General features: G+C 38.3%; 1 protein-coding gene across 1 annotated transcript in view; it reads left to right on the forward strand.

Annotated features, from left to right (window-relative positions):
- Nucleotides 1–19,284, forward strand: part of MATN2 (matrilin 2) — a 62,802-nt gene that overhangs the window by 1,078 nt on the left and 42,440 nt on the right. Inside the window, exons 2-3 of the mRNA XM_026050045.1 lie at nucleotides 13,827–14,396; nucleotides 18,190–18,312. Coding sequence (XP_025905830.1) covers nucleotides 13,827–14,396; nucleotides 18,190–18,312 — 693 coding nt within the window. The remainder of the gene's footprint in view (nucleotides 1–13,826; nucleotides 14,397–18,189; nucleotides 18,313–19,284) is intronic.

Consider the following 19,284-nt stretch of genomic DNA (forward strand, 5'->3'; position numbering starts at 1 on the left):
CTTCCCTTCCCTTCCCTTCCCTTCCCTTCCCTTCCCTTCCCTTATAGAATAATTGACTTAATTATTGATTAAATGGATTAAATTGATTAAATAAAAAACAGCATATGACGACACAGTATGCTTGGTGTTTTTGAGCATAGCCCATCACTAGAGGACTCATGATACATGATAACAGTCGATCTGTTTCTAGAAGTCTTTCCAGCCTCTGGGAGATATTTTGTGACCTACTTCCCCATAAAGGTCACCTAATCTTGGTGAACATGAATGTTGAGAAATGGCCTGCAGAAGATGGACTRAAAAAATGAAGAGGAACCAAAGCCAGAGCATTGGAGGAGAGATGGCAGAGAGGGAACACCAGGTCTTAACAGCATGAACATTTTTCTCCAAACAACATTTACAAAGTCAGCCCTTAATCATGTCAAAATACATAGAATGCCGTTCATAGTCTGGCTTTTTATTAACTTGAGCCAGTCTTTTTCGATTTTTGTAGAAAAAATTAAGCCAGATGACAACAGTTTATCTAGTCTTACTTGCCTTTTTTATAGCCAACAGACCTGGTCCTTAGACACTCAGTGTTTTGTGACTGCGGGCTGAGAGCTGCTGCTCTGGACATCTTAGCCCATCAGAAAACACAGGTGTGGAGCAGCAGAGCTTAAGAAAAACATCCACGTTCATGCCTTACTAAACCAGACTTTTCCGAAAATCCTWAATGATAAAATGAGATTAAATAGCAGCCCCTTCTGTACATTTTATGGTCTCCAGCAATTATCCTAAGTGCATTTATTTCTTTAAGAAATGAATTACCTGTATCCCTAGAAAATAAATGCAACAGTGGAGTGTTATATAAGGACACTAAAAGATGTCACATTTTCTAGTTAGTCTTTTTTTTCCTATGATTTCTTAAATGCTCTTATACTCATGTTTTCATATTCTAAACACTGCAAAATATATTAAAAGTATTAGTACTCAATATAAATCAAAACATATAGGCTAATTTATTTGTTCCTTCTTTCCAAAGCGAAGCARTTTTGTGGTCCCCGCTTTTGGAAAATTCTGTCTCCCTGTTCAGTTTGAAAAAGAAGAAAAATAAAACTTTTCAAGACATTAACTGATGAAAGAAACCTGAAACATTTTCTGGTCCAGTCCATAAAAGTACGTGGCAGCTTTGAGTCAGACTCTTTGGGCATTGCATTCTATTACAATGAATTAGGTCACTTGCTTCAGAGTCAGCAATTGCATATAAATAGTGGCATGGTTAAAACGTGCCTCTCTGTATAGAATAAGATGTGTAAAATACCTGCCATTTTGCTGAAAAGCTATACTGTTCTTCAGCAGTTGTTGTAGATGAGAATATGAGAAAGAACTGCCGCACATTGTGATTGTGATTAATAAAATTAATAAAATTGCTCCAGATTTGCAGCAATGTTACAACTATCAGAACCTATYCCATTTTGTAGAATATGTATACTAAAGAATAGTGCTGGTAATGACAATTACTGCTGTTCTGGAGACACTTGGTTGGCAGGCAGAAGTGAGTAGTACAGCTGCACAGAGCAAACAAATACCTGGAAGAGCAATAATAATGAAAGGATATAGGTATTTACTGGTAAAATACCAATAGTGGCTATCCAAAAAAGTAAAGATCCTTGCTCCAGGAAACCTAAAGTGTGAGCAAGCAAAATGGAACAGACAAAAAAAAAAAAAAAAGAATCCTGTGGCATTGCCAGCATAAGAGATAAAAGTACTTTGGATACAGCTCTGGAAGATTTTTTTTTTTTTTTTTTTTTTTTTTGCAGCCAGATACTAATATATCTTGGATTTGTTAATTATCCTTTTAGGTGCAATAAATCATATCTTTTAAGGAAGACATCAGAAGTAATGAGCCACACTATCTTTTCTGCATTTTTCATCTCTGCAGCCTTTTTGCTAAATGTCAGTGTCTGTTATTTCATTTTGCACGTCTTTGCATTGCTTAATATTATTTAAAAGTACTTCTAGAATTCCTAATAATTCCTGTTAAAAATCTGGAAGATTTGTGTGCAAGAGTCAATTGGACACAATGTTCCTGGAATTCTCCATGTGTGGCCTTCACACGATAAACTGCTTTGCATTGAGTTCCTTTCCAGCTTCTCCTTTAAACTTGAAGCAAACTTCCAAGGTATTTACAACTTTCAGCTTTACTGGTTACAATTATCAAATTTTCTCTTGCAGTGGTTTAGTTGTAGCATGTGAGGTAGGTTTAGAAATAAAAATATGTAGGTATTTACTGTATTGACAATACATATACTGTTTTTGCAAAATATTGTTCTTCTGTAAGTGTATTTATRTAAGTGTATGTGATCATTTCCATAMTCCTGAAAGACTTTATGAAACATCAGAAAGAAATGGCATGGCCAATGTARTTTCCTTCCTGTAGCAGAGGGCAGTCCTCCTCTTCCCTTAAGAGATATGAACTTAAACCTATCTCCTCTTTTACCTCATCAGGAAATTGATCCTGAGTGTTGGATCCTTGGTCTCATCCTTATACCTTGAAGGAAAATAATCTTTTGTTTTAAAATCTTCTTTTAAAGGTTTCATTTAAGCTCCAAAGAGGTTTTGCTTTGCTCTCTGGTGAAGTCACTGTTCCTGCTGAGTGCTGCTGCTGTGTTAGATTACTTGCAGAAAGCCTATCTTGCTAGTTAGAATGGCTTTTGGACACCAAAGAAAAACACTAATGGAAAAGGAGATGCCTAAACAGCTGTAAAGGTTGAATAATGTCTGTACATTAGTTAATTCCCTTTATGTACAACTGAGACAGGTAAAGGCCAGAAAAATCAACATGCGGTTTTGGACCCCTGCCCTGTTAACAGACTGATCCAGATTCGTATCTGCTGTCCCAAGTGGTGATTCCCACCCACACTATATTTCAAAGCTGTGGTCAGAGCTCCACAGCACCTTTCAGCAGGGTCTGGGTTCAGGAGTGGCAGATACYTTGTCCTTGCAAGGGGTGTCTTCACCCTTCCTATATCCTGCTGCAATTTGCTTGATGATGTGCATTGAGGGAAGGGAGGGGATTTGAGACCTATGCYCTACTGCATCTTAATCTTTTATTGTAAAACAAAGCAAATGAGCATTTCAGCATCGTTGCAAAACCCACAAGATTGGAAGTGGTTTATTTTCTTTGTGGAAGACTGTTCTTGTAAAGTGGGCAAGTGTTTCATGTCACATGGGTATATTTCTTTCAAGAGCTCTGAAGGAAATGCATTAGGGTAATTGAATAATCTGCAGAATGATATTTCAAGCAGTAACATTCCTTCTGTTCCTTAGGAGCATAAATCATGCACCTACCTCTTTACCTTTATCTGAGAATAACTCCTTATGGGAGGAAAAAGCTAATTTAGGGAGCATTCTTTCAGATAGTAAAGAATACCAGAAGAAAAAACTACAAGAGATTAACTGATACTGCACAAACAGAAACAGAGAGGAGAGAGGAGGCCAAGAAGGAAATGTACTTGGACTGGGTTCAGTAGAAGCTGCTGCTTAGCTCAAGTGTCCCTGTCTGTGCTGAACTCCATTTTTCAGCTAAATAAGTAATGATTTATCTCTTGGTTAAGTGTATATGATTCCACTAGTAAGATGAAAGTGAGTGTACAAAGTATACTGACTACAGTTTATTAAAATCATCCCCCAGATTTTTATATCCTACCTAATTCTTTAACTTGAGTGAACATAACCTTTGGAAAATGATCAGATGAACTCTCCTAGATTAAGTATTAGTCACAAATGAAAGGGRAAAAAACATGATAAAAGTGAGTTCAAACCATGCTGCTCCTATGGAGTTCATGTGAGATTGCTATTTAGTTTTAGTTAAATTGACTGTTGCTATACACACTGAGGGGTGATCAAAGATCCCATGCTCCCATGGACTACTGAACCACCAAGAGGTGATGAGTGCTGTCTGAATGAAACTCCTTTAGAGCCTCACCATGACTGTATCCATGTTATTTCCTGACATAAATGCAGTTATTCCAAATTATTTTTAAATCCTCATCTTCAAAGATGTTCAGTAGAGGCATTGCTGAAACCTGCATTGTGCCATGATAACTGCATCATGCATTTGACATGTTTCTTCCCTCTGAGTTACCAGTTGATGTATTTTATAGTAATTGTGCCTTAGGGAAACATTAGAAATTATGTGCATGGCTTTCCAGGGGCAATTGTTTCAGTGTCCCATGGGATCTACCCACCTCTTTAAACTTCAGCTTCCATGGTACCATCTCAGCCCCTTCCCTGCTACAGCTGTTGTCTCCCTGGCTGGAACCTGCAGCGCTGGCAGGAGCTTGGAGGTTGGACTTTGCCAAGTGCTCTGCTTCCAGGTTTTGTTGGCAGGGGCAAAACCTCCTTCTCTGGCTCTGAGCCCCGGTAGTCTGGTCTTCAGTGAAGGCTGTATCTTCCCTAGAAGGAGAGTCTAAGGCCAAGAAGGCAAGAGATTTGAATGCCAACCACATCCCTGGCTTGTCACTTGTTTCCTATAGAGCCACCATCCATTAGGCAGGACGGGCTAGTCACGCTGACCGAGTGGGACCATGACAGGCTTCAGCTATTTGTGTCCTGTTCTGAACGGATCTGAAGCCAACTGTCCTGGAGATCAAAAAGGTTAGAATCTGTGTTGACATTTTTTTTCTCTGWGTAGTATCTTTACACTAGCCAACTGTTTTACTGAGATTTTATAATTAATTATCAAGTCAAGTATCAAAATAGGAGTTTGCTTCTTACCCACTTAAAGGCAATTCAGTAACTGATGTTATGTGAGTTGTCATTTTTTTAGGACTACAAGAAAATTTTTATATTATTTCAGTGATACAGCATATGAATATTTCTCCAACAAAACCTTTTCTTCCTTTGTTTCTTTTTTTCCTTCCCTTTTTATTTTTCCTTTTCCATTTTTCTTTGTTTTTCTTTCCCACACAGAGGAAGGAATCTCTATAGCTACAGAAAAAAGCTATCAACCATTTAGTCACCTGAAAGTGCTCGTTGTATTCCTGCAATTTGTTTGTTACAAATTGCTATGAAATACTGCTTGTTTGAAAAACTGCTTTTCTTGACAGTCATTCACTGAGTAAAATTACAAACCATTTTTTTTCTATATATATTCCTACAAAGCACAAAGCCTCTTCTGCATATTTCATCTTGAAGGAAGGTCAAACCAGAAAAAATACTGTTGTGATTTGTTTGGTGTCAGAGGGCAAATTTGGTAAGAGATGAATCCTCTCATGTTCCAGTYGATCCTCAAAGGTTAGAGGGGTTGGCTGGACTCATCTCTTTATAGGGATACCAGATACTGTGGTAACTATAGGCCCAACTCTGGCAATATCAGGTTCACAAAGAGTCTGTTGACTGTAGTTCCCATCACCTTCAAAACAAGTAGTTGAGTTCACAAATAGCACGATTTGCTCAAATGCAACATTTGGGAACAGGTTTCAGATGTCAGTACAGGAAATTCTCTACTACAGTTTGGGGTCCTTAGCTAGCACCTCRTGTACAAATGTGCAATCGTCGCTCACCCCAGAAGGTGGGAGAGGACTCTCAACCTCGAGGTGTCTCCTCAGACAGTGTCCTGACCAGAGGGGTGGAAAAAGGGTTCAACCTGTTGACTGATCCAGAAGTTACGATGGAGCCTTCGCTTTTTCTTCCTTCTTTCCTCATTCTTTCTCCTCATTTTCCTTGCTGTGAATTCACAGCAATTTCTACTCCTCCTCCTTTCTACCTACTTAGTTCTCCTTTTATATATTTTCTTTTACATTTAGCTTGAGTGACTGTAGTCACATACTTACAGAAAGTAAGTACAGTACTTACTTTCATGACTGATTGTTTTAAAAAGTCTCCTGAGTTAATTAAAAGTCTAGAGAGTATGCTCAGTGAGGAGCGGTCGTTCCTTGAAAGTGGGTAACTTTTGGGATGGGGTTGTGTTTTGGTGTTGTAATGAGATTAGAACGATGAGAAGTTTGAGCAAAGTCCATTGGAAGGGACTGATCTGCCACTATTGGTGGCCCAGCACCAGACATCTTATCATTCTGTGTGGCTAATCAGTTGCATGGGATGACCAGGTTGCCACCTCTGCCAGGAGTACAATAGAGTTTGACCGCAGTGTCTTTGATCCACCCTTCATTCACTCATTGGTTGCATGGCACCATCACATTACCACCTCTGCAGGGAATCCATCAGAGTTTGGCCAAGGTGTCTCCATTCTGCTCCACTCTTCGTTTACTCTCATTAGCACATGATAGGAGGACAGATTGTGTTGCCAAGGGAATCATGGAGAAGTAGATTCCATACGTACCAACTATCTCGGACCTGGTATCTGTCTCTCACCTCAGGGAAGCCTCTGTAATGCTATAACCTCTGTTAGGCCCTAGTTTTTCTCTAATTCTCTAGAATTTCTCTAATTCTCTATTTTCTCCAATTTTTCTAATTTTCTCTAAAACTAATTAATTTTTCTCTCATCTTCTTCCCCTTTCATGAGCAATTCTCTCACAGGTACGTTGAATGTTCTGAATGGTTTGGCTTCATTGTCAGTACCTAACTTAGTAATTAGAAGAGYATATATGTGCAAAATTATCTTGAAAATTATGGAAACAACATTTGCATAACCTAAGATATGGCTCATTTTATAGAAGTGTATGGGTAATCGGTCATTGCTGTGAGAAAAGAGGGACAAGTTCTTTAAATTTCTTTGGAAGCTAGAAAGGGCCATCTACATAAGTATTCGGAAAGGAGTAGGCCTGGTACAGTATTGCAATGGGTATAATGTTCCATGCATTTTGTGGAATAAGGGGAAACACCATGTGGCRCTATCCCATGGTGCCATTGCTGAAAATGTTCTGGAAAAGAGTCTTAATACTTAAACTGTTACCAGTGGATAGGTTTCAAGTCAGCTGATTGGTGAGTAATGTCGAGGTTGCTAACAGCTTTCTCTGTAAACAAAGACATTTGTAGCGTTAAAAAAAATAAGCATTGATAGGAGTTTTTAAGACGTCACCTCTCTAATCATTTCCATGCTGCTGGAACAATGCCCCAGGTAGCTGAGGCAAGACAGAATTTCAGATCTTCAAGGAAGATMTGAGGAKCTTCTCCTGTAGGGCTCCCTGTTTGGGGCTGGTTATGGCTTGTTGCTTCCCAGGGAAGTGCAGGAAAAGACAGAGTCATAGCAGGTGTCAATGCCTCCTCACTGTGCCTAGGAGCTGGACTCAAAGTAGCACGAACTCTGTCTGATTGTATTAAACAAGGCCTCCCTCACTGTGGCAAAACCCAAATTCCCCATCTTTCACACTTATTAGCTACTTTCAGCTGAGACATATGATATTTGCTTCTCTTAGGAAGTGGTGGGTAGATGTCGGTGCTGTCAGGCCTGGACTTGGTGGTATCAGGAGGCTTCAATCCTCCATCCTGGTGTTCTCCTGCCTGCAAGGGAGAGCAACCTATGCCCCTATGCCCTCCTGATGGTGGGAGCAGGTTTGATGCCTTCCTGGACCCTCAGCCATTTCATCTCGGAATAGCTGAAATGCGCAAGAAGAATTGAGAAACCTGAGACTATCCCTAAAATACACTTCAGCTCCATGACAGAGGCAGCACTAAAATCGGTAAAGGACTGGAGTCAGTTTGAGGGCTCTGGAATTAGAAAGACTTATTATTAATAATGACCTCAGCATTTTGGAAGAGATGACAGAGAAGGAATAGAAATAATGAGGTAAAATGAAAATAGGGTAATGGACCCTCCCACAGTGACTGATAGTGGAGCATTTGCACATAGCAGGAAATGGAGATCTGTGGACAAGAGCCTAGACTTGTACAATGCTCAAGAAATTTTGGAAGTTGAGGCTTTTTTTTTTTTTTTTCAGAGACAATAAAGAGAGGTCTGGAGGCTATCAGACCATGTTTCCAGATGAAGATATTTTTAAGGAGTAATAGGTGAACTGACAAACTTAGCAGGAATCTCTGGGTTAGGGCCAGAGGCCAGTGGGTCTGGGGAATGGCTTAGTGCAAGGACAGGACCAGTTTGGAGACAGGTCATGGACCTAGGGCCTGTCACAGAGCTGGCAAGATCACCTGTTGAACCAAGTGCAGAAGGTGCATGAGCCAGGAAGGGGCACTGACCATTCCTGACATCTTCCTTGGGCACTGGGTATGTAGAACTGCACGGTATCACCCTTTGCTCATCCCAGAGTTAAAAAGAGGAGAGAGAAAAGGAGAGGCAAAGGAAACTTGGGCACATTGTCTCGCTAGAACTAAGAAGTGCTCAGAATTACTGCTGTTCTTCATTTACTCCGGGCAATAGCCACAAATTTGTTTTCTAGACAGAAACAGTGTTGCTATAACTGCTGCGTACCTCATTTCTGCTCTTTGCAAATCAATTTACTGGAGATTCCTAGAAGATACATCTAGGTAAAACATCCGCGCATCTTTCTTCCCATCAGAGTGTTCTGTTCTTAGTATATCTGTGAATGAAATGCAAATCCGAGTTGTGTTTTCTTGTATAATTGTATACCAGGAAGATCAAGCCTTTCTTCAGGAATGAAGAAGTCTTTGTGGACATATCTGAGAACCTGTCAAACCCAATCTTTATGACTGGATACTTAGTAAGGGGAAACCAAAGTTCTACCAAAGTTCTAGACATTAAGGATAAATTTTTGGTACTCAGCAACTTATAGTTTTTGAAACAAATTTTTTTGAATTTTTTGAAACAAATTTTGTATGATTTATACCATTTAAACAAAGAAAATGAAAGAAAAACATAAAAGAGAGAATCAAGAAGCAATATCAAAGGCTAGAAGAAAAAAAATGAAATAAGAAAATGGCAAAGCAAGAAGAGAAAATTTAGAAGCTTTAAGTTTTATAATGTGCTAGCTGAGAAAGTATTTTTTCCTCTATGCCTCTATTCCTCTATTTCCTTTATTCAGTGAGGGCTTTTGTTCTGTTACAAAGATAAAATGTAAAAATAAACTTGGTGTTATTACTGGCAATGTCATAGGGTGTTTAGTTTTATATCTACAGTAATGTGGAATGAGGTAAGATACACAATATATCGAGTTTGAAAATYGCCATTATTGTATTTGCAGTTCAGACAAAAAAAATTCTATGATCTCATTTTTTCTTAACTGATCTCATCTTTTATTCTTTCTTAAATAGTCTTTTTGTATAATAAAAATCTTTGTGAAACCAATATATACTTGCTATAAATGTCTTTTTCAGTGTCTGAATATCTTRACATTACTGTAGTATTAACCAAACTGAGATAACCGAACTCATTTTGCTTTGTATGCAAATGCAATTTTGTTTGCAATTGCCTTCTTTAACAATTATTTATTCTCATTTATTAGGAGAGTAATCAAAGAAATAATATACACATTACAAAATGCTTTAAGGAGGCATAAAGTTCTATGACAATAATAAAACATAAATAAATCCATTGTAAGTGCTAAACAACAGACCTCTTGAAGAAATCTGGTCTGCAAAAACTTTTAAGAAACCACCATCTAAAACTTCTGCCTTTTCAATGTGTTCAGTTTGAATATCCCAAAATGGAAATGTTTGTGGGTATGTCTATACTGATTAAATTAAACTGTGCCAGGGGACTTTTAGGGGCACTGGAACTTCATCATTTTTGTTACTGCTGAAGCTCCAGAGCTATCTTTGGCCCACAGTGACGGGCCATCTCCAGGCAATCCCCAGGTTTGATTTAGGTATGAACAATAAGGAATGTTTTAGGAATTGCAGTGGACSTATTCCTGATAGGCAGTTCGCCTACAGCCACTCTGTTTTAGCAGAAAGCTGGGTTTAATATGGTGGRTACAGGCCAGCTGGCCTCGGATATTAGTCTATATCTTGGACTGCTCTCTGTCAGTGAGATCAATGGTATAAAATGTTCTGCTTCTGTACTATTAAATTTCCTTTGCTTCCAGAGTGGTTACATCTGCACAGTCTGTTGGGTTGAGTCCCTGGTTCGTGGTTCTTCCCAGTATTGTTTGAGAAAGCAACAGTTGTCCTGGGCCAAACAATACCGGGGCTGTTCTAGTGGTTTTACAGCACAGTAATCAGTTTAAAGTATATTTTTAAAGTCCAGTGTCCAGGAAACTTCCCTGGCACTGTTTCAGTTACTACTAAAATAACTTTAGAATTACTAGTCGCTTTTGAATATAAACAGCATGGAAGGAAGATGCTCTGTAGCACATTAAGACAACGTAGATTGCTAAAAACTACAAGTAAGGTGCAAGGGAATGGACACATTGCCAGATCTTCAAGACAGTTGTGCTTGCTTGTATTTCTTGAGGACAGTGGTGAAATTTCAGTGACAGGCAAAGCAGAGATCAGTGTTGAGAGTCCCCTTAGAGCTGTGAGAGCCATGGGAGATGAGTGAAGCTGGAGGATGCACAGATAAAGGTCCAGATTGGTACCATTCTCTGCTGGGATTTCAGGGCTCTCATGATGCAGGCCTGTCTAGGAGAAGGCTTTCCTACTGTCATTTATTTTGGTCATTTCTCTGCTTGTGGAGGAGGAGCCAACAGTGCCTTGCCATCTCCCAGCTTCTCTGAATTGCTGAAGGTAGTTTGGATGTAGGGGCAAGGAAGAAAGTCCATCCACTGACATTTGAGAAGAAAAGTTGAGAAAATGAAGATGTCCTGGAGATGTCTTTCAGCTCCACAGTTGTGGAGAGAAAGGAGAGCTGTGGCAGTTGCTGCATCTGACCCAGCATGGGCTGGAGAKCCCCCAGATCAACGCTCTGCAGCTGGGAAGGTTTCTCAGCCAGGGGGGCCCTGGGTGGATGTGCAGAGTCAAGCAGTGCTCAGGCAAAGCCAGAAGGAAACTGGGGGGAGGAGAGAAATTAAAAATAGATTTTTCAGCTTCAGAGGAAATTAAGAGTCTCAATATTCTTTAAAGCTTTATTCTACATGAATATCTGTAACTGGATCCTCCCAATGAGATCCAAAAGCCTCCTTATATTGTATTTTTGTGAAGTTGACATCAAGGTAGCTGTGACTTATACAGAAACTATATGTTGATGGAAGAGAAAATTTTGAATAAAGCATTAATCCTTTCTTGCTTTGCTTTTGCCATTAGTACCTTTCTTTGCATGCTGTCATGACTTTGGTTAATGTAAATTATGCACTGATTATTTTTATATACATGTTTACAATATAAAAACCTATGCTGACTTAGAAGTAGAAAGTTTGTTGTTAAAATGTACAGCCTGGTAAGAAGACAATGTCTTAGTATCCAGACAAAGYGCAAAACCTTGGAACTGCTAAGGAAAATCAATGGATGTTACTCAGTACTGATTACCACTCCTCAAAATATTACCCAATTAGAGGTTTTCTTAATAAAACAGTAATACTTTATTTTTTACTGAACCCAGCTCAACAAAGTCAACATTAATAATTACAATAACATTACAAAATCCACCCTGAATTCAAAAGTGAATAAGAGTCTAGCTTTGAGTTGTTCTTTTCTTTTTTTTACGGGAAATAAAATACCTACCATTTTATACTTCTCCACTGTCTTTTCCCTAAACAAAAACATACATTCCTAGACTTTTTTCTGTAATTATTTTCCTTTATGCTTGCCTTGCTGACATAAATCATATCTCAGTTTTATCTCTTTTAGAACTATGCCGCAGTATTTCTTGCTATCTTATTAAAACTAAGGAATAATCATATATCTAAACCAATAAGATAAGATGATGGAAAATAGTTAATAGATCATGATATCTGTATCCCATTAGAACTGGATTTTTGTTTCTGCTCCGTCTGGTTTGCATTCAGCATCTTCTCATTTGGAAAGAATAAGCAACTCAAGCATATCCCTATGCTTATGAATAAAGCCGTGCTGTAGAGTGCACATGAATAAATCCAGGCAGTCATTTTATTGTCATCAAAGAGCATTTTTATTCTGTGCCCACAAAGGTTCTTGGTAATCTATGAAAGAGGCCTCTGAGTTAACAAGCGAAAACAGGCATCTTTCTCAGCCCTCTCCCTGGCAGAAATACATGGTTAGCATTCATCAGCCGCTCACAAGTGAGCTCATATAAAGGSCCGTCTGCAGACAGATGTTGTTCCAATGGAGTCTCTAATTGGCCCACTTGTGTTTGTGCAGTATGATATGACCTTTAATTATTYGATCAAATACTGCTTTCTCCAAAGGGCAACTGCTTCATTCTGTGTGCAAGTTGGATGATAGTGCTCTGGCAATTAAACTGGCTTGGGTAGAACGGAGTCTACTGGGTAAAGGCATCCCAGTTTCYTAAGATGAAGATGATTTTGCAGTTTGATGAACATTCTAGCTACCTTTAACCTTTCTAGTCCAGCAGACAGAYAACTAGCTACACATCATTTTGTCATAGGCACAGGAATTTAAGAATGTAARAACAGATATATTGATTGAAGCCGTAAGTCTGTCTAACCCAGTATCCTGTTTTTGGCATCAGTTAARAGTGGATGCATAGGGAAAAAGTATAATAACAAGGAAAAACATACTGTGGATGTCACTCAGTCATCACACTTTTGTGGATTAGRAATATTTTGATCTGAAGAGGTCTTTAATGTGACTAGTAATTCTAAACTGATTTCTTTTCATGGGCCTCCTTTTAAGTCCTTCAAGGTCCATTTATGTTTTTATCACTTGGCCTTCTGTGGCAASTGTTTCCATGGCTCATGCCCCCTTGTTCAAGCCTAGCAAGTACTAGTCTTCTGCATAGGAAGAGCTAGCAAGCAGGCCATGTGCATTCTCTCCATGCAGCTCATACCTACATCATACACCCTTCAGGATATTATAAAATCCTAAAGGATGCTGAACAGAGGCCAGAGGTTGTACCCAAAGTCCCGTAAGGCTTGTAGTACAGTTGACTTCCTGACTTCTGTTCTCATCCATGACAACTCAGTCTAGCTGTCTGTACAATGATCAGACATATTCTACAGTATTTCAATRGCTAGTGGAGAAAATAGATTGTGTTGAATGCGTGAAGCAGAAAAAWTTAGGAGATAGAGAGTGATCTTTTGGCCAAATTAAATTCCACTGCAGACAACTGGATTGTATCTCAGTTGCAGCCACAGAACTTCTGTTTCATGCTGAGCTAGTCCCATAGACTGGGCTTTTCCCAGATGGCCATTAATTATGTGTTTGAAATCATGGGGTTTGATTTGCAGAAGTGCTGAGCCCTCACAGCTGCAGCTGACGTCATGGAGAGCTGGACTTTGTACATGTACAGTGCTGCTGAATGCCAAGTTCCTTGAAAAACCAGTCCCTTTGCATATCAGTCACTGCAATTAACAGATGCTTTTGACCATAAATTCTCATGTTCTATTTCACTATTTATAATGGAGGACTAACACCATCTTGTCTCACCAGGGCGTTATCTCGTGCAGATTTCTAAATTCTCAAGCACTGTAACAAAACACATACAGTGCAGCCCACTAAAGTAATAGCTAAATAATTCAGAGGGGCTTTTCATCCTGTGCAGGGTATAGAAGGCATGAGGTCACAACCTCAGCAACTGGCAATTAGGGTATGGTATAGATACCTGCCTGTGCCTTTGGCATTACCCATTCTGGGCACTGAGCTTGTGGGAAAAAAAAATAGTGTACTGATCATGTAGCTGGCAACTCTTCTTATCCCTCCAGGGCCAAATTCAGATTGCTCAAGTAGTCTTAATTCTGGCATCTCTTATTTTTCCTATATTTTGCCAATACTTGGGGGTGCATTCATTTAGACAACACATTTGAAACATCAGGTCAACCTGATCTTCGCTGCCTTTCTCAATTCCTGTAAAATATATTTGTTCTCATTTTGCCTTCCAGAGAACACTTGCAACAACAAACGCCTGGACCTCGTCTTCATCATCGACAGCTCTCGCAGCGTCCGTCCGTATGACTTTGAGAAAGTGAAGGAGTTCATCTTAACCATCTTGCAGTTCCTGGACATCAGCCCTGATGCCACACGAGTAGGCCTGATTCAGTATGGCAGCACGGTCAAGCACGAGTTCTCCTTGAAGACATTCAGGAGGAAGCAGGATATCGAGAGGGCCGTGAAGAGAATGATGCACCTGGCAACTGGCACCATGACTGGCCTGGCTATCCAGTATGCTTTGAACATCGCCTTCTCAGAGGCAGAAGGAGCTCGACCTCTGAACCAGAACGTGCCCCGAATTATCATGATAGTGACTGATGGGAGACCTCAGGATCCAGTGGGAGAGGTTGCTGCTAAAGCTCGTAACTCAGGAATCCTGATTTTTGCCATTGGAGTGGGAAAAGTGGATATGAACACGCTCAAGTCCATTGGGAGTGAACCACATGAAGAGCATGTGTTTCTGGTTGCTAATTTCAGTCAGATTGAGACACTGACCTCTGCCTTCCAGACAAAACTCTGTGGTAAGGCATTTATCTGTAGATTTGAATGTAGAGGTGAAAGAAAAACACACAAAAACATCATGGGCAATCACTAAGATTTGTTCTTTAACATGGGAGCTAGTCTGTGAGAACATACGCATTGAAGAGCGGGCAGCTAGCCAGAGAACATTCAGAACAGTAATCATACATATGGGAAAAAGCTAATTCTATTGCTGAGTGCCATAAAATGTGATCTAATTCCTAGTGGTCATAAGCAGGGAGACAAATATACATATCATGATTTTCCTATTCATTGCATAATAGCAATGATATTATAACCTTTTACCATTTAAATGCTACATAAGTTATTTCATCTATTGATTTTAAATATGTTTTCCGTTAGTATTGACAATATAAACTGATAAACATTTTGGTGTTTTAGCTAAAAAACTATCCCATGAAGTCCATGGTACTCTTCTTCCAAAGCTTAAGTAATAATTATATATAAACACTTATCTCTGACCATGCCCATGACTGGAAATGGGACACAGAGACACAGAAACTCAGAGACTTGATACCTTTTTTTTTTCCATTTTATACACAGAAATTTAGAAACAGTCTTTACTATGATATTATTCATTCATACAATAAATAAAGTTATAATAGGTTTTACTTTCCAAGACAGAAATTTCTTCCATTTGTAGTTATCTGATAAGAAATTACCTTTTAAAAATCTTGTGGTGTACTTCATTTATTAGACTAATAGAAAAGATCTATTCCAGTCTGTCTTAAATATAATTTTCTATTTTCATTTTTCCTCAGATAATTAAGAAAGATTTTCATAAAATTTTAGCTTAAAACTCAGGCATTTTCAGCAGAGACCAGAGAAAGAATGAATGGTGAGACTGAATGCTCGCTTGTCCTAAGGGTGCTTTTGCCAGAAAAGAACTGGGGCTTATTGTGAGAGTAGTCTGGAGAATTTTCCTTACTTGGTCTTTTCCAGAATYGTTTCAAAGAGTAACAGGGCTCCAGCTGAACTGCATCAGCACAAAATACTGTCACAGACATTCAYCAGATAATAGATTTTTTCCTGTTTCTTGCTTGCTGTATTATTAGCTGGCATAGTAAGATACATTAAAAAAAAAAAAAAGGAGTAAACTAAATGTGGATTGAGAGTTCACATGAAATGAACATCAAATGTTGCAGAACTTCATTTTATTGGATTTTTAATTGTGTTTTAGAAAGCAATCCAGTACAAATGCTGTTTACTCTGAATAACAGGCTTATATCTCCAACTAGGCAGGGTCCAGTAAGTGTATTAGAGTTGTACAGCTCACTGTTAATCCAAATACACAAGAGCCTTAATAGACCCATCACACCTTCCAGATGGAGGAGTGTGGAAGTGACAGGTGTTGTTGCTGACTCCTCAGAAAATGCCTTCACAACACTTGCTGTTTCAGGAATCCAAGGTGAGATCCAAAAAAMCACTTAAAACCCCAGGGCCAGATTCAATAATATATAATAATAATTTTTTTTTAAAAAAAAAAAGCATCCTATGGATTTCAACTTCAAGGACTAAATAATGGATCATTAATGTTTTGTCAAGTTTGGTCTCTAAAGCAGCATTCAGCTTACTGACTTTTGAGAGCATCTAAACATCTCCTAGCTCCTCCTCCCAAAACACCTAGATTTTTTCCAGGAAATATGATTCGTTTTTAAAGTTCTCCCCAGTGGGAGCACAGAGGAACACAGCTGTTGTTGAGCTGAACATAGGGCCCCCTCGATTCCTTTCCTAAAGCAACTTAAGGCATTGCTATAGTTAAGTCTCCCGAGACCCAGTCTGCTAGGTTTCATGCTCTGGAAAAAGAACTTGGCTCCTCAGTTGCCCTTGTGTCTGGATTGCCTTTAAGTCTGTGGGAAGGTGCCTTTGCAGTTCCCATTAAGATAATAGCAAAATCTGGCCAAGTAATGGAGTGAAAAATGGAGAAAGTGAAAAATAAATATAATTAACCTCAATTTACCCATGCATGGTGGAGATTCCTCAATGCTTGGCAGCTAAATTCCCAAAGAATCTATTGGAATAGATTCATTCCCTGCTAAAGGGGACTTTCCCTGCAGTTGCTGCCACAGGTTACTAAAGGTCTGGTGATGTCAGACACAGCAGCAGAGGCCAGAGATCCCAGTGCCCTCTTTTTATTAGCAGCAAGAGTAGCCTGGCAAATTGAAGGCATGAGGAATGAGATCAGGAATGAGAACTCAAAATATGGGAAATATAAATGGGGACAGTATCCAGAAAAGAAGTGAAGACTGAATAAAAGGAGAATGAGAAATATAGAGAATTTGGGATGGAGCAGACAGGAACAAATAAAGTTTTTGTCCTTGTGCTGTGATAGTGACATTGTTCCCATTTTGCGTTGGAGAAAAGGAGGAACAAAAACAAGGTTAAAACTATCAGCATCCCCCAAATCCCCACTGGTTATAATCAACTATACTCAATGTTGAAAGCTAGTGAAAAATAACCATGAGAAAACTCAAGTTTAAAACATATCAGAGATCATTAACCTTATTTTCAGAACAACAGAAAAAAAGAAAGGAAAAGACAAGAAGTTCCAGTAGATCTGTATTCACATAAACAGAAGTTTTAGTTTGACAGAAAATTATGGGTTCCAAAAGGCTGATTGGGAGAATTGGAAATAGTGGTGGTTTGTTTACTRGTAGTAAGTGCATAACTCTGGTGGCCTGTCTGAAGACTGGATACATAGTATTTCAAAACCACTTTTTTTTTTTTCTTATATAAATATCACTTATACCGTATGTTAAGTTATTTATCAGGCTTCTATTGTATCTGTTAGAAGATCACTACTGAATATCTTTTCCATAAATTTTGAGGTTTGACAACGGGACAATAAGGAAAGTATCAATCCTTAGTTTTTTATTGAATGAAATATATGTTTTTTTTACACAGTGCTCTTTGAGAAGGAGTCTACATATGTATTACAGAAATGACATATAAGCAAAGCTCCAGTGGAAAGAAATTATCAGGGAAATTTCTTTCCACTGGTCTGGAAAAAAAAAAGTCATCAACGAATATGACCAAACTGGTGCACTAATCCTTTCCTTTCCTCCAGTCTCTTCTGTTGCATTTTGCTACATGCTATGGGAGACTGAAAACGGAAAGAAGTAGAAAATGAACTCAGAAGAGCTTTATTCTGTTGTATAACAGTGCTTGGCTCCTGCTTCCTGAGCCTTGTAGATACATTACCACATATATAGCAGTCATATATTTTTCACAGGATTGTCAACATTAATAACTAAGCAGGCAAGATTCTTCATCAAAATGTTTTCTAGTTATTCCACTTTATTATTCTAATTTAGGGTTATTTTCTTTATTCAAGAAATTAAATGTTCTCTAGAACAGTTTGTATTTAAAGTCCATTTGTTTTGGAAATTTGAAAGTGTGRTAGGTTTGTTTCTTTGTGTTCTTGGAACCACTAAATAACTAATGTCTCCAGATGCTCTGTTGTAAATTTTTTTTATTGTATATATCTCCAGGCATTCCATTCCATGTAAATCCATGCCCCAAAATATGCCCTTGCTGTCAACCAGACAGAAAATATCTATGACCATGTTGTTGTTAGGAATAAATATGTATTGCTGTTTAGTAAGGAATCTTTTCAAAACCAAATATAGGATAAAGCTTCCATTTTTTTCTTGAGTGTTGAAATTTAATTCAGATTTCTAAGTGACTAAGGATTCTTTAAATTGTTTTTTTAGTTCATTCTGACCATCAGAAATTAATCCTAGCAATTAATAAACTTTATCTTCCTTCTTTCAGTGCCCCATATGTGCAGTATAGTTGAACATCACTGCGATCACTTCTGCATAAACACCCCTGGCTCCTACGTATGCAGATGTAAACAAGGATACATTCTGAATGCTGACCAGAAGACTTGCAGCAGTATGTTATCTTTTTCAACTTCCTTTCCTAAAATGTGCTTACATTACATATCTTTTAGGTTGGGTTCATAAAGAGGACTGAGCTCAGTATAGAATGAATGCTGATCAGCACAAAGAACATGAAAAGGCAAAGCTATATGTCTTTTTCTTTTTTTTTTGCAAATGATAAGGTTCTCATAAGCCTTTCTAAAACACATGAAGTTAATTTTTATACCTGACTCTATTCAGAAATGCACCATCAGTAGATAAAATTGTATTTGAATTCTATTGGTGTAATACATTCAAGAATGAAGCAATAACCAAACAAAGCACTGATTTATCTTCTGACGGGCAGTGGTCTAATGATTCCAGTATCTGGTCTAAAKAGCAACCAGTACCAGATAGTATAGGAAGGTGTAACCAACCTCATAACAGAAAACTGTGAAATAAATTGCCACTCACAAAAAAAAATCCTAATCCATGAAATACAAGGATTTTACAACCTTTCAGTGAATAATTTCAAAAATCTTACATATTGCACTCATTTCCTCCTTAAAAAGGGCTGACTTTTTCAATTTTAAGTAATTGACTTTAATTATAGTTTGCAATAACAAACTGTACTGAAGTTTAGTTATATTCTTAGTAAGCAGGATTGATTTTATCTGCTTTTGCTTGCTTCTTATTAATAGCAGACTACATTAAATAGGCATGCCTTCTTTATTTCTGTGTCCAGAATTATTTTAACAAAATTTGTATGACATTATTGCTRTTTTTTTGTTGGAAATGTGTTTGGATAAAATTGCAGTTTGTTGTCCTTGGATAGTTCACAGATTCGGACCAAACTCAACAAAATGACTTTAGCCAGAAGCAAAATTTTGGAAAATAGCTTCTCAGAAAAAAAAAATGGAGGAGACAGTATTGGTGAGAGGACAGGATGTTGCCCTTGCAACAGGTTACTTAGAGAAGAGATGAAGGACCCAGGCTCAGATCCTTG

Source organism: Nothoprocta perdicaria, unplaced genomic scaffold (genome assembly GCF_003342845.1).
Source record: "Nothoprocta perdicaria isolate Ctin4 unplaced genomic scaffold, notPer1 scaffold_64, whole genome shotgun sequence".
NCBI classification, from domain to species: Eukaryota; Metazoa; Chordata; class Aves; order Tinamiformes; family Tinamidae; genus Nothoprocta; species Nothoprocta perdicaria.